A 14,803-nucleotide genomic window follows, 5' to 3' on the forward strand; every position below is an offset into this window, starting at 1 on the left:
ATGGAAATGCTAGCCAGGAGTAGTCACCCTGGATTGCGGTTAGCTCGTTGCGAAGATCCAGATGAAAATGTTCAGAGTTTGCGGTAGGAATCCGGGGATATGGGGGGAAGAAAAAAAAGAAATAATAGGTCCGTTATGCTCTGGTTTGAGTCACGTTGTTCAAACTGGCAAGAGCTTTCCGAGCTAAAGGTTAGCTGATGAGCGCTAGCAATGGTTTGCTGACAGATAACTGGTAGGTAGTTAGCTGGCAAGCTTCAGTTGAGGGATTCCAGATCCGAAGTGAATAGAAATACTTTAGAAAAGAAAAACAGATCCACGCCACATTGGGTGAGGCGGGTTGCAGGAGAGTATTTAGAAGTTGAGGTTTCGGAATATATTTTAAAAAGATATGCGAAGAAAAATATGTTAAAAGATATATACATGGGACACGACAGGACAAAGACATCTGACTGCTACGCCATCTTGGATTGCAAAGATCATAGCTTTCACCTGGTCAGTCTGTCATGGAAAGAGCTAGTGTTCATAATGTTTTGTGAAAATGATTATAATGCCCTTTTTGTGTAAGATATGTAGCCTAATATAGTGTACTGTACTGTATCCCCCAGAGTACTGCATGAAACCATTAGTCAGCCCCTGTATGGAGCAATTCATTACCTCTGCTCACTCTCTCCACTCAATAAAACATACTTTACTGAGAGCATAATGAAATCAAAGGGCTTTTATAATCTCCCTCTTGTCTCAGCTGGATCACTGCCAATGACAAAGTGTTGTGTTTTCCCCCAGACAACAGTGTTTCAGAAAGGGCATAGTTACACACGTGATACTAGATTAATACTGCGGTGCGATTCCATGTTTGATCTGGCCTCTCTCTGAGCCGCGTCAGTGTGACAAGTGTCTGTCATTAATGGGGTGCTGTTCGTCTCTCTGATTGTCTGGCTATCTGTTGGTCAGTATCAATACGACTCCTATACACTGAGTGTACAAAACATTAGGAATCAGTGTAGATGAAGGGGAGGAGGCATGTTAAAGAAAGATTTGTAAATCTTGAGACATTTGAGACATGGATTGTGTATGTGTTTCATTCAAAGGGTGAATGGGCACGACAAAATATTTAAGTGCCTTTGAACAGGGTATGGTAGTACGTACCAGATTCACCGGTTTGTGTCAAGAACTGCTACGCTGCTGGGTTTATCACACTCCACATTTTCCCTTGTGTGTCAAAAATGGTCCACCACCCAAAGTACATCCAGCCAACTTGACATAATTGTGGGAATCATTGGACTCAACATGGGCCAGTAGTTACCCGTCTGCTTAAATTCCATGGGAAGAATGACTAATGTTGGCTCTCCCTGTGAGTGTCAGTTGCTGCTATACTGAAGACTTAGGCCATTTTTTCTTTTTTTTCTTCATTTAACCATTATTTAACGAGGCAAGTCAGTTAACAACAAATTCCTATTTAAAATGAGGGCCTACCCCAGCCAAACCGGGGCGATGCTGGGCAATTGTGCGCCGCCCTATGGGACTCCCAATCATGGCCAGATGTGATGCAGCCTGGATTCGAACCAGAGACTGCAGGGACGCCTCTTGCACTGAGATGCAGTGCCTTCACCTAATATCATTCTTTATGAGCAGGTCTTCTCAAAATTTTGTGACACAGATGGATGAATTATTGGTAGTTTAAGGGGAAAGCAATGTATTCTACCTGTGCTGTGCAATGCTAATTTGGTGTAGAGAGAGAGAGAGACCTAGAGATAGAGTAGGAGCTACTCTTGCAGTCATAGGAGGACCTTGTGTCAGAGCATTGTTAGCTTTCTACCCCTTGAATGGTTCTGCACTCCTGCAGAGCTAAAACCAAAGATAGAAAAATGGCAGTGAAGAAGATGTGTCAGTGTTCTGTAAGGTGAGGAGTGTCTAAGAGAGATTGAGAGATTGTGTGTGTTTGTAGGCGAGCATGGGGCTGATGGTAGAAAACCGCCTCCAAAGCAGTGAATCACCACGCCAATGACTGTCAGGGCCGACGGAATACACTGCTCAACCAATTAGAGTCTGACCACTCTTGATAAAACTCTAGCTCCAGGTAACTAATATTACCTTTTTAATATATATATTTTTTACTTTTTCATATAGTGCTCCCTATGAAGTTAATTTATATACAAAAATTATCAAAATGATCTGAGAGAAAATTGAAATGCTATTTTTAACAATCACACGTTGTCAAGAAAAAGACAGTTCTGTATTTCTCATGGTAACGTAGATTGAGTATACAAAATATTAGGAACAGCTTCCTAATATTGAGTTGCACCACCCACTTTTGCCCTGAGAACAGCCTCAATTCGTCGGGCATGGGCTCTACAAGGTGTCGAAAGCGTTCCACAGGGATCCCGGTCCATGTCAATTCCAATTCATCCCACAGTTTTGTCAAGTTGGTTGGATGTCCTTTGGGTGGTGGACCTAGGGCTGTTGTGGTGACCCTATTAACACCACACCGGCAGTCACGAGTCATGAAGGCAGTCAAATTCCACGTGACCATTTAGCCACGGTAATTAGGCTCCTCCAAGCTCTGATGTTGCTGCTGGTCATTAGTAGCCTACCAAACTTGCTAACTGCCTGGTGCTCAGCACTCTATTGTCCCTCTAATCACTCTGATATAAATGCAAATGTTATCGAAAATCGAATCAAATACTTCATGAGAGCCCATGAGCTCATCTTGGGCAACATTTCTATAGGCTATGCAATTGCGCGAGAAAACAGAGTGATGGCCTCTACAAAAAATAGGTTCCCATCAGCTTTCTATAGACTAGGCCTACTATTTTTATTTCTCAACTTTCCTAATATTAAGCACATTGTTTACCTTTACAACAGGACTACCTGGCTGGCATGAAAATGAACTACAGGAAAGCATCCTCCATTCGCTATTAAAGTGCATAGATCACATGTATTTTTTCCCACTGCCCCTGTTTCGAGACAGCTCCATGATAATGGTCCATTCTAAATCAAAACAAATTTCACACATATATTATTAGGTATATGTAAAGAAAAGATTAAATCAAGAATAGTCTGATGGGTGTCAATATTATCCTATCAATTGTGAATTATATATTGTCACTTGTGAATGATGCCCAGCATAAGAAACTTCCTTTTTTTGGGGCGACTTTTTCAAATCATAGTCACACACCTCATGTAGCCTAGCCCATAGGCCTATGTGTTTTTATAAGGTTTGTATCACAACTGAAGTGGCCAAATAACTTCTTAAAATTAAGCACATTAATACGCTTTACATGGGGTTTAGAGCCTAACTGTCACGCCCTGACCTAAGAGAGACGGTTTATTTCTCAATTTTTTTAGGTCAGGGTGTGGGGTGGGCATTCTATGTTTTTTATTTCTATGTTTTGGCCAGGTATGGTTTCCAATCAGAGGCAGCTGCCTATCGTTGTCTCTGATTGGGAACCATACTTAGGCAGCCCTTTTCCCTCCTTGAGTTGTAGGATCTTAATTTTGTACTGCTCGGTAAGCCTGCAAGACGTGACGGTCGTTTACCTTTGTTTATTATTTTGTTTAAGTGTTCTGATTTAAAATAAATATCAAGATGAACACATACCACGCTGCACCTTGGTCTACTCCTTTGGACAATCGTTACACTAACTGGTATACATAAGCAGCACGTGAGTTTGAAGTTTGGGGAAGATCATTTTCACCATAAAAATAAATGCACCTTTATAATTAAAACATTACATGCAAAATCGCATTTGCAGTCACTTTTGATAATGGTGTTTTCCCGTTAATGGCACATTTGCGCTTATAGCCTACTGCCATGTGCATATTGTAGCGCTTCTAATGTGAAGAAATAGCCTAATAGTTTATCAACATTTTAAGCTAAACATTCTGATTTCTTGCGTCAGCCACATTGCGTAAAAAAATATTTTGGGATGCAAGTGGTTGTATTAATTTGGGATCTATTGCACCCCACAACTGTCCCAGACTATGTTTGGAATCTTTTTTTTCTTGCACAGAACAGAATAGGTCAACTTTTGTACTGTAGGGGATAGTAGATCGCTGTTCGTTAGGCCTATTCATCTTGTTGGCTGATGAAAAGTAAATGTGGACAGTTCTTCCAATATCTTCAATATGCACCTCGGAATTGGATAAGGACACGCGCAGTTGCATCCCTGATGTGTCTGTCTTCACTTGTAGCCTGTGAGAAAGACCTGATCACGTGATGAAGAGCCATGTGAGTGAGAGGTGCTTTGGATTGCGCAGCAATCAGGAAGAAGGGAACAACGCTGCACTCGAGGCCGCAAAAGGCATGGATTCTTTTTAGGGTGCATTACGGCCACAAAGGGGAGGCTGCTGTGAAATTCGAGGCATTATCAAGTGCTTGCTAAATTGTGAATGAGAGACTATTGAAGTGTGTACAGCCTGCAAAAAAAGCAGAGCTCATACCTTTCAAGCAACTTTTTTCAAATCATCATTAGAGTCTCATCATGCAGCCTTACAATGTATTAAAAATCAAAACATATAGCCCAATGTTTGTACAACAACTAAAGTTACATTAAAACTCTAAATTAAGTATATAGGACTGCCTACTTATTTGTTGACCGCTCAACACAGAATAGTTGCATGTGCGCACTCCCTCAAATCGTTTGGAGAAAATATTTATATTTTATTCAGCTTTGTTCAATTGTATTCTTCATACTATAAAATAATGCCACGGAATTCAAAGCAAATCTTGTCTGCTAAATGGACTAGGGTAGCCCACAGCCATTTGGCATAGCCACATCAGGACCTAACATAAGGACAACTCAGAGAATGCTATTCTTTTCTTCTGAAATAGATTACATTTTCTTCATATCATGCTTCTTTAGACCTGTCTAAATTAAATAATGGATTTATTGTGATGGTGTAGGCTATATTATATGGATTTATTAGACTAAAATGTAGATGTCCCAAGGTCTGCATCAGTGGCTTGTATGCTATGTGTGGAAGCCAGGAGATGCTAAATGTGATAATGCTAATAAACGCTCATTTACCGTGAGACCGACAGTTATTTGCTTGACAATCACCGGCTGATGAAATTTTGTGACTGCCACAGCCCTAGGTGGACCATTCTTGATACGCACAGGAAACTATTGAGCTTGAAAAACCCAGCAGTATTTAAGTTCTTGACACAAACCGGCACCTACTACGATAACCCGTTCAAATGCACTTAAATCTTTTGTCTTGCCCATTCACCCTCTGAATGGCACACGTACACAATCCATGTCTCAAGGCTTAAAAATCATTATTTAACCTGTCTCCTCCCCTTCATCTACACTGATTTGAAGTGGATTTATCAAGTGACATCAATAAGGGATCATAGCTTTCACCTGGATTCACTTGGTCAGTCTAGGTCATGGTAAGAGCAGGTGTTCATAATGTTTTGTGTTTGTGACTATGACTCTAAAGTTCTTTCCCTCTCTAGGTTAAAACATGCCAACATTGTTTCCCTGGAGGACATCTTTGAGAGTAAAACCCACCTCTACTTGATTATGCAGCTGTGAGTGACCATCCTGCTGTCTTTATTTTGTCCTTCTTTCTGTTATCTCTCTCTGTTCTCCAATTCTACCCACGTCAACACTTTCTGTCCCCAAATCAACTCACTCTCTGCAGCCTTCAGTTTAAAAACTTTCCGGATTATGCCTCTGCAATGTGTGTTTGTGTGTGTGTTTCAGGCTCCCTGCCTGTGCTGTCTCCCACGCACAGTGTCATTCTCCATTAATTACTCTCTGAGCTCAGGGTCCTTCTGTTCACTGATCTCAAGAGAAGCCCCCCTCCCTCCCACACACATACAGACATACACTCACAGCATTGTGCCTGCTGACAACCACTGGGGAATATGCCCTCACACAGTAACTTTGCTCTCAACCACCCATCTCTCTTCCTGAAATGTCAGAAGGTGTGGAGCAAGTTAGAGACAGAGAGAAAGGGAGGAGAGAGAGAGGTTTTTTTGAAAACAGTCGGTGGTGTGATGACAGAGGGATGTTGTGTTCACTTTAGCAACACTGCCGTAAGGGCAGTCAGATTTAACCAAAGAACAGTTGGGGGTTTGCACACATAACAATCCCCCCCCCCCCCTCTCTCTCTCTCTCTCTCTCTCTCTTTCTCTCTCTCCTCCCCAGCTTGACAGGGCTTTAGCTTGTTGTTAGTGCTGAATCATAGAGAGCAGTGGTGGGTACATCTAGGAAGAAGAGATGCCTCCACCTAGTGGTGATGGAGGCTAATACCAGGTTGAAGTTAGTTAAAGCAGGTTGAAGTTAGACGACATATAATCAAATCAAATTTTATTGGTCACATACACATAGTTAGCAGATGTTATTGCGAGAGTTTCGAAATGCTTATGCTTCTAGATCCGACAGTGCAGCAGTGTCTAACAGGTAATATCTAACAATTCCACAACAAAACCTAATATCTAACAAATTCCACAACAAAATCAAATATCTAACGAATTCCACAACGAAACGTAACACACACAATCTAGTAAAGGGATGGGATAAGAATATATAAGTATACAATATATGGATGAGCAGTGACCGAGCGGCTAAGATGCAATAGATAGTAAAGAATAGATAGTGACGGATACAGTATATACATATGAGATGAGTAATGCGAAATATGTAAACATTCTTGAAGTAGCATTATTAAAGTGACGAGTGTTTCATTTGTTAAAGTGGCCAATGATATCAAGTCTGTAGGTGGGCAGCCGCCTCCCTGTAGCAATTAGACGGCAATATGTAGCAGTTAGATGACCATATGTTGCAGTTAGATGGCCATATGTAGCAGTTAGATGGCCATATGTAGCAGTTAGATGACCATATGTTGCAGTTAGATGGCCATATGTTGCAGTTAGATGGCCATATGTAGCAGTTAAATGGCCATATGTAGCAGTTAGATGGCCATATGTAGCAGTTAGATGGCCATATGTAGCAGTTAGATGGCCATATGTAGCAGTTAGATGGCCATATGTAGCAGTTAGATGGCCATATGTAGCAGTTAGATGGCCATATGTAGCAGTTAGATGGCCATATGTAGCAGTTAGATGGAACCATATGTAGCAGTTAGATGGCCATATGTAGCAGTTAGATGGCCATATGTAGCAGTTAAATGGCCATATGTAGCAGTTAGATGGCCATATGTAGCAGTTAGATGGCCATATGTAGCAGTTAGATGGCCATATGTAGCAGTTAAATGGCCATATGTAGCAGTTAAATGGCCATATGTAGCAGTTAGATGGCCATATGTAGCAGTTAGATGGCCATATGTAGCAGTTAGATGGCCATATGTAGCAGTTAGATGGCCATATGTAGCAGTTAGATGGCCATATGTAGCAGTTAAATGGCCATATGTAGCAGTTAGATGGCCATATGTAGCAGTTAGATGGCCATATGTAGCAGTTAGATGGCCATATGTAGCAGTTAAATGGCCATATGTAGCAGTTAGATGGCCATATGTAGCAGTTAGATGGCCATATGTAGCAGTTAGATGGCCATATGTAGCAGTTAGATGGCCATATGTAGCAGTTAAATGGCCATATGTAGCAGTTAGATGGCCATATGTATATCAAAATCGTTCCTCTTCTCTATCCAGGGTGTCTGGTGGGGAGCTGTTTGATAGGATTGTGGAGAAGGGATTTTACACAGAGAAAGATGCCAGCAAGCTCATTCAGCAGATCCTGGATGCTGTCAAATACCTCCATGACATGGGCATCGTACACCGCGACCTGAAGGTGAGCCTGAGTCAAGGGTCAGGTGGTGAGGACGATATTTAGGTGGGCATTTAGGGGCTCCAGAGTGGCGCAGCGGTCTAAGGCACTGCATCTCAGTGCTAGAGGCATCACTACAGACCCTGGTTTGATTCCAGGCTGTATCACAACCGGCCCTGATTGGGAGTAAGGGAAGGACAAAGGGCATGAAAGATGAGATTTCAGAGTCTTAAACAATGGAGTCCTTTACCTTCTCGTTTCAGTCCAATGACTGAATAGTCACAAGACTGGATGAGTGATAGGTATCCCCACTATGAAAACTGCAATGTTGAATTTTCACCATTGTACCTTTTAGTAATTAGTGTATTACTAATTACAAGAGGTTAAAGGGTGACCTTGTAGTATGGAAAATGTTTGTTTCCTACTCTAGTGTTTTGTCCCAAGTATTCTGCAGTGCCTGCAAATTAGATTAATTAACTATAATTTGTTTACAGGCAGTTCAGCAGAGTGTAAACTGATTGATCATTAGTTTGGATAACTAATTATTTCCCCAGTGTGTGTGCGTGTGCATGTGTGTGTTAAATGTTTGTGACAATAAAGTTGTTTGATTTCTCTGTCTTTCCCAGCCGGAGAACCTTCTGTACGACAGTATGGAGGAGGACTCTAAGATCATGATCAGTGACTTTGGCCTGTCCAAGATCGAGGGATCTGGAAGTGTCATGTCCACAGCCTGCGGAACACCAGGATACGTGGGTAAGGAGGACTCGCACTGATCAGTGCATGCCGTGTGTGTGTGTGTCTTTATCTATGTGTCAAGAGCATGTCTTTTCTATGATTTGAGTCTGTTTGAGAGCAAGCACACACACAGTGATCATGTCAGACTACATGTGTAATGATGCTGATGAAAACACTGCTCTGATGTCTTGCAGCCCCTGAAGTGTTGGCCCAGAAACCCTACAGCAAGGCGGTGGACTGCTGGTCTATTGGGGTCATCGCCTACATCCTGTGAGTTATGGGCTTGGACTGACTCTTTAACTGTAGTCTTTCTCCTACCAGTCTTAAAACATAATTTCTGCGTTACATTTCTTTCCACTACATTGTTTTCAACAATCAACTCATACCAGATCAATGATAACTTCATGGATGCATTTTGAAGTATGAAAACACTACAACAGGTCTCCTAACTCTCCCGTGATACCTTTACGCTCTTATTCTGACACAGTTTGTGTGGATACCCTCCGTTCTATGACGAGAATGACGCCAAGCTCTTTGAGCAGATCCTGAAGGCTGACTATGAGTTTGACTCTCCGTACTGGGACGATATCTCTGACTCAGGTACAGTAATCCTCTCCTTTCTCTGCTCCCTGAAGAGAGAAACAAAACCTGGACACTACAGCATAGTGCAATACCATTGTATAACATTATGTTGCCATTATTAGTTCCCCTTGTCAGCAGTTTCATATTAATGGAAATTACTCCCTAGCTCTAGGGTTTGTTATGCTTTGAGTGTCTGCCAAGCTGTCAGTGTGTATGGGATTAACCATAAGACACTCACTGGCCATAGAACAATCACTGAGGCCCTGTGAGATCACAATTTCTTAGTCCTGTAGGGAGTTTCTGAAGTCAGGTCAAAGGCATGTGGACAGTTTTTCTTTTTACTGTCAGTCTGGACAGTGTTTCTGCTGCAGTGAAGCTTCTTGTACTGTAGTAACCTGGGAGCTAGTCTATTTCTACTTTAGCTACCTTTTTGTCATCTGTAAGTAGCATTATTAGTTACTGTATATCTCATGTAAATTAAGAAAAAAGGCATTGTTTTTGGGTGAAATATGTGAGTTGTAAATGTGTGTCTGTTCATGTGTTGTTTTCAGCCAAAGACTTCATAGTTCACTTGATGGAGAAGGACCCCAGGATACGCTACACATGTGACCAGGCTCTGCAGCACCCCTGGTAGTGTACGCCATATTCTCCTTCACACACACACATGCATGCACATAACACAACTTTATCATAATCTACTACATTTTTGCTATTGTCTAGTTTTCACCTGTTCTTGTGACAACCAGCTGAACTTGTCCCCTCATGTCTTTCTCTGTCCCTCAGGATCGCTGGTGACACAGCTCTAGATAAGAACATCCATGAGTCTGTCAGTGCCCAGATCAAGAAGAACTTTGCCAAGAGCAAGTGGAGGGTGAGTTACTTTTTCTGTGCACCTGGCCTTCTTCAAAATGCAAAGACATTTTTGCTTTGTTTGATATATAAGTAGAATCCTACAGCATTCAGCTGTCTGTTATTGTCAGTACAGTTTTCTATGGCAGTTATTATGTATCACTTTTAAATATTCTGATTTGAATGTGTTCCCTCCTGCAGCAAGCGTTTAACGCCACTGCAGTGGTGCGTCACATGAGGCGTTTGCAGCTGGGCACCAGTCAGGAGGGCCCCAGCCAGGCCACCCTGCCCAGCCCCCTCCGAGCCCACCTGCTGCCCGAGGCCACAGAGACAGAGCACACCACCGGTCAGTGGGGCAAACCTCCGTCACACCACACAAGTTAGGACTAAGTGTAGCAAAACATAATTTAATAACTGGAGACACGACATGATATTGTGAATGCCCCATCCCCCCCCAAAAAATACTTAATTTAGCTGCTCTGTTTTGTTCATCCCCAGTATGTCTTGTTGCTATGTACAGTATGTTGTTAGTGAATAACAAGTCCCTTTCACAGCGTATTAGGCTCAGGCTTACGTACTTCTCCAACACAATCAGTTACACTGTCTCACTCATTAACACTTTGATATGTAATCCTTGTCTAATGCCCAATAGGGGACTGTTTGAAATAAGCTAATAAGAGGCAGATTTATAGTGTAGATAGAAGCGTCCTGAGTTTTCAGATTTCTGTGTGCTGATCATCCACTCTCACTCTGTGTTCCAGAGTCTCCGTGCGAGGGATGCTGCTCCCAGAGTGCTGATGGGGGGGCTGAGCGCGACCCCCTCTCCAACTGCACCTACCGCTGCCATCCAACCAGTCTGGTCTGATCCCTGCCCACCAATGGCTTTCCCATTTATTTACCTCTGGACACCAGCGAACTCCCTATTCTGGCCAGGAATACAGAGTTGTTCCAGTGCCCTGCCAACAGGGGGGGCAGGCGGGTTATGAATTCAGGTTGGGGAGGAGGGACTTGATGCCAACAAGAGGAGGTAATTTGAACGGATTGGGGGAGATGAGGAGAACAAAGAGGAGGAGAGGTGTGGAGCCCAGAGTAATCCTGGGTATTATTTTTTGAGGTGCGGGACAAACTGTTTACTCGTCCTTTTAAAATGTGTGTCTGCTTTTTACATCTCTGCATTTATGTACATGCTGTTTTCTATATTAATTATCCTTCCCCTTTGACAACTTCTAGAAAGAGAATCCACTAATGATATCTGCATGGTCAGAAGACAGGTCCCTGCCTATTGGAAACATGTGTTTTATCGCATGAAAGGTCTATTGCACAATCATGTATGGTGGTAACCATTGTGTTATAGTTCATGTACTGCAGATACACATCTTTATGACGATAATAAGTTTAGCCCCTCAGAATTATAATTGTATGGCTTTGTTGTATTTTATATTTGTATAAATGTAGCCTTACAATACACAGATGCATTCACCTAATACCACTGCTGGAGAATCCATGTGGGAATACTCCATCTATTGGACTATATATTAGTTCTTTTTTTTCTCAGCATGTTTGTGCTTCACCACTGTAAGTTTGTGGTTTTGCTCCCCAGGCTTGTAACAGAACAAGGCTTTCAGATTTTAACTACTTCAGCACAGGGACGTCTTCTCTATGCCTTTAGGACAATGTCAAAGGTTTATTTTCTGGTAGCTTTTACAAATTTAAAGATACACCTATATCTCTGTACAGTTAATGCAGCATTAGAGGCGATTTCATTTCTATCATTGTATTGTTGTATATATTTCATTGTGGTAATTGAATCATTAAAATAGACTTTTCTCTTCTGTCTAGATCTCTTTCCCAGTTGAGAAGTGTAATACCTCATGGGAGATAGACTTACATACACAGCCATTCCTCTATGTAGTAAGAATAGGTCTCAGTTAACCCACAGTTTTTACTCCTTGATGTTTCTTAAAAGCCACAGTCTTCCCTATGGGGGGAATATGATCCAGTTGATAAAGCTGCTCAAAACTTAATCCATTATAGATATTACTGTAAGACCATGGAGAATGAAATGAGGTCCGGCCTTTCCTGAACTCAATGCAGGGTGTGGGCGTTTTTTAACTGAAGACACATTTGTAAGTGTAGATACTTATCTGACCATGTAGATACTACTAATGTTCCCACTTTGACTACTCTTCCATGGATCTTACCTCCATTCATATGTTGGTTGTTTTCCGAGCCAATGTATCTATACAGAGAGAATTTGAATTAAAGAATGTAAGTATACATCTCATTGTCTCACCTCATCATTTCTTCTATCTCACTCATCTTAAGGTCATTTAGATCTAAAAGAGAAAGCAGGATTTTTTTATTAGAGGACTTTACTCTAAAAAAACTAATTCCTCAGTTCAGTTCATGTTCTTTCCATCATCTTCATACATTTACTGTACACAGCACTAGCTTACAATAGAACAAATTTGACATATTATACTCGCATTTTGATTAATGAACACATAGTCACTTAATTATCTGATGAGAAGGGTACAATGTGCTTCCATCACCAGGACAGTCCAGTCCAGTGGGTTGTAGCTCCTACTGTAAGTAAGATTTAGGGCTTTCTTACTTTCGTTCCAATAGCCAAGTGAACAAGACTTGGAAGTGTGGCAACGCGAGACTAGAGGGGAGAGGGACGTGATCTTATCCTCTCTGAGGCTAGTGGGAGGAGCTATAGGAGGACGGGCTCATTGTACTGGCTAGAATGGAATGGTATCAAACATGGAAACACGTTTTACTTCAATCCATTAATTTCATTCCAGCCCTTACAATGAGCCCGTCTTCCTATAGCTCCTCCCACCAGCCTCCTATGTGTCCTTACTCCCTCTAGCTAGTTCCACGCAAAGGCATTGACTCTACAGACCTTCTTGCCATAGCCTGCATTGCATTTAAAGCTAATTGATTGACATATTTGCCTTTGCGTTTCCTGTTTCAGTGGCTTTTGTGTACTGTGCTGGTCTAAATGCTGATCATTGACTGTGCTGTTCCCCTTATTGATATTGAGCTGTGATTGTTGTTTCTTACAGTCAAAATGTAGACCTTTTGATTCAGTGTTTCTGTCAATGTTGTGTACTCAGCAGTCTACTCTACACAATTCCCCATCGGTTATCTTTCAAAGAGCCATTCATTAAACTGATAGTAGAGCTATTTTCATAACCAAGAAATGACTTCAAATAAAATTAGCATGGGTGTTAGCGGCTTATCACTAAAAAGGAGGCAACATTTGGTTTCCTGAGCTGAGATTATCAATGAGATAGACTATATGTTGAGGTCTTCCAGATAAAGTGGAGGTGAACCAGGACAGGGACTAATGACTGTGCCTCTTTCTGCTCAGTGATGTTATTATATAGTGTGTGCGAATTAAAAGAGGCTAACTCTTCTCCAACCCTTGCTTTCCCCTTGAATGAGTCTTTTGATTATATTGCACATTTTTGTTTACTTTGTTAAACTAAAGTAATAGTGAGTGGCATTTGTGAAAGACATTTAACATGTTTAAGTGTAGCCTGTCCAATGATTGCATGGTGTGATTCAAAATGTGTGGGGGAGGATAAAACATGTATTGTATAAACACAGCACTTATTGTAAGCTATACACATAAAATAGCCGCCTTTATTCTGTAATCTTCATTCCAACAGTTTTATTTTAGGTAAATTATATTCACCAAATCGGACACTTGACATGTGGACAGGGACAAGGGCAGTGCAAGTTGTCATATCTGTTCAAGTCTGAGTAACAGTAACAATTGATTATTGGCTTTATCTTGTATTTGATATCCACACATCTGTTTGGATAGTGAAGTAGTTTGTGATGCAGTGAAAATTTCCCTAGAGTGTGTGAACACTAGTGGTCTTTTAGAGAGGATTCTATCTACATATGACAAGAAGACATTCTATCCTTACCTAAAGTGGAAAACATTCTATATGCAAAAAGTATGAGAAGGGCTTACACTGGATCTGAGAAGCTGACGATTGTTTGATAGCTGATGGTTATTTAATGAGCTTACAGTGCCTTGCAAAAGTATTCACCCCCCTTGGAGTTTTTCCTATTTTGTTGCATTACAACCTGTAATTTAAATTGATTTAATTTGGATTTCATGTAATGGACATACACAAAATAGTACAAATTGGTGAAGTGAAATGAAAAAAAAATGACTTGTTTCAAAAAAACATATGGAAGAAGGTACTCTGGTCAGGTGAGACTAAAATTTTGCTTTTTGGCCATCAAGGAAAATGCTATGTCTGGCGCAAACCCAACACCTCTCATCACCCCTAGAACACCATCCAGTGACAGTGAAGCAGGGTGGTGGCGGCATCATGCTGTGGGGATGAAACTGGTCAGAATTGAAGGAATGATGGATGGTGCTAAATATAGGGCAATTCTTGAGGGAAACCTTTCACTCTTCCAGAGATTTGAGACTGGGACGGAGGTTCACCTTCCAGCAGGACAATGACCCTCAGCATACTGCTGAAGCAACACTTGAGTGGTTTAAGGGGATACATTTAAATGTCTTGGAATGGCCTAGTCAAAGCCCAAACCTCAATCCAATTGAGAATCTGTGGTATGACTTAAAGATTGCTGTACACCAGCAGAACCCATCCAACTTGAAGGAGCTGGAGCAGTTTTGCCTTGAAGAATGGACACAAATCCCAGTGGCTAGATGTGCCAAGCTTATAGAGACATACCCCAAGAAACTTGCAGCTGTAATTGCTGCGAAAGGTGACTCTACAAAGTATTGACTTTGACGCTCAAGTTTTCTGTTTTTTTTGTCTTATTTCTTGTTTGTTTCACAAGAAAAATATTTAGCATCTTCAAAGTGGTAGGCATGTTGTGTAAATCAAATAATACAAACCCACCCAA

The 14,803-nt window shown here is 41.4% G+C and overlaps 1 protein-coding gene across 2 annotated transcripts in view; it reads left to right on the forward strand.

Moving 5' to 3' along the window:
* Window positions 1-12,183, forward strand: part of LOC106565858 (calcium/calmodulin-dependent protein kinase type 1) — a 71,705-nt gene extending 59,522 nt beyond the window's left edge. For both annotated transcript variants that reach the window (XM_014133459.3, XM_045691767.2), the window contains exons 4-12: window positions 5,459-5,533; window positions 7,621-7,759; window positions 8,362-8,488; window positions 8,665-8,740; window positions 8,958-9,070; window positions 9,604-9,682; window positions 9,836-9,923; window positions 10,103-10,247; window positions 10,663-12,183. In XM_014133459.3, the coding sequence (XP_013988934.1) occupies window positions 5,459-5,533; window positions 7,621-7,759; window positions 8,362-8,488; window positions 8,665-8,740; window positions 8,958-9,070; window positions 9,604-9,682; window positions 9,836-9,923; window positions 10,103-10,247; window positions 10,663-10,766 (946 nt within the window). In that variant the 3' untranslated portion in view covers window positions 10,767-12,183. The remainder of the gene's footprint in view (window positions 1-5,458; window positions 5,534-7,620; window positions 7,760-8,361; window positions 8,489-8,664; window positions 8,741-8,957; window positions 9,071-9,603; window positions 9,683-9,835; window positions 9,924-10,102; window positions 10,248-10,662) is intronic.
* Window positions 12,184-14,803: the final 2,620 nt, after the last annotated feature.

This window comes from Salmo salar, chromosome 12 (genome assembly GCF_965601325.2).
Source record: "Salmo salar chromosome 12, fSalSal1, whole genome shotgun sequence".
Lineage (NCBI taxonomy): Eukaryota > Metazoa > Chordata > Actinopteri > Salmoniformes > Salmonidae > Salmo > Salmo salar.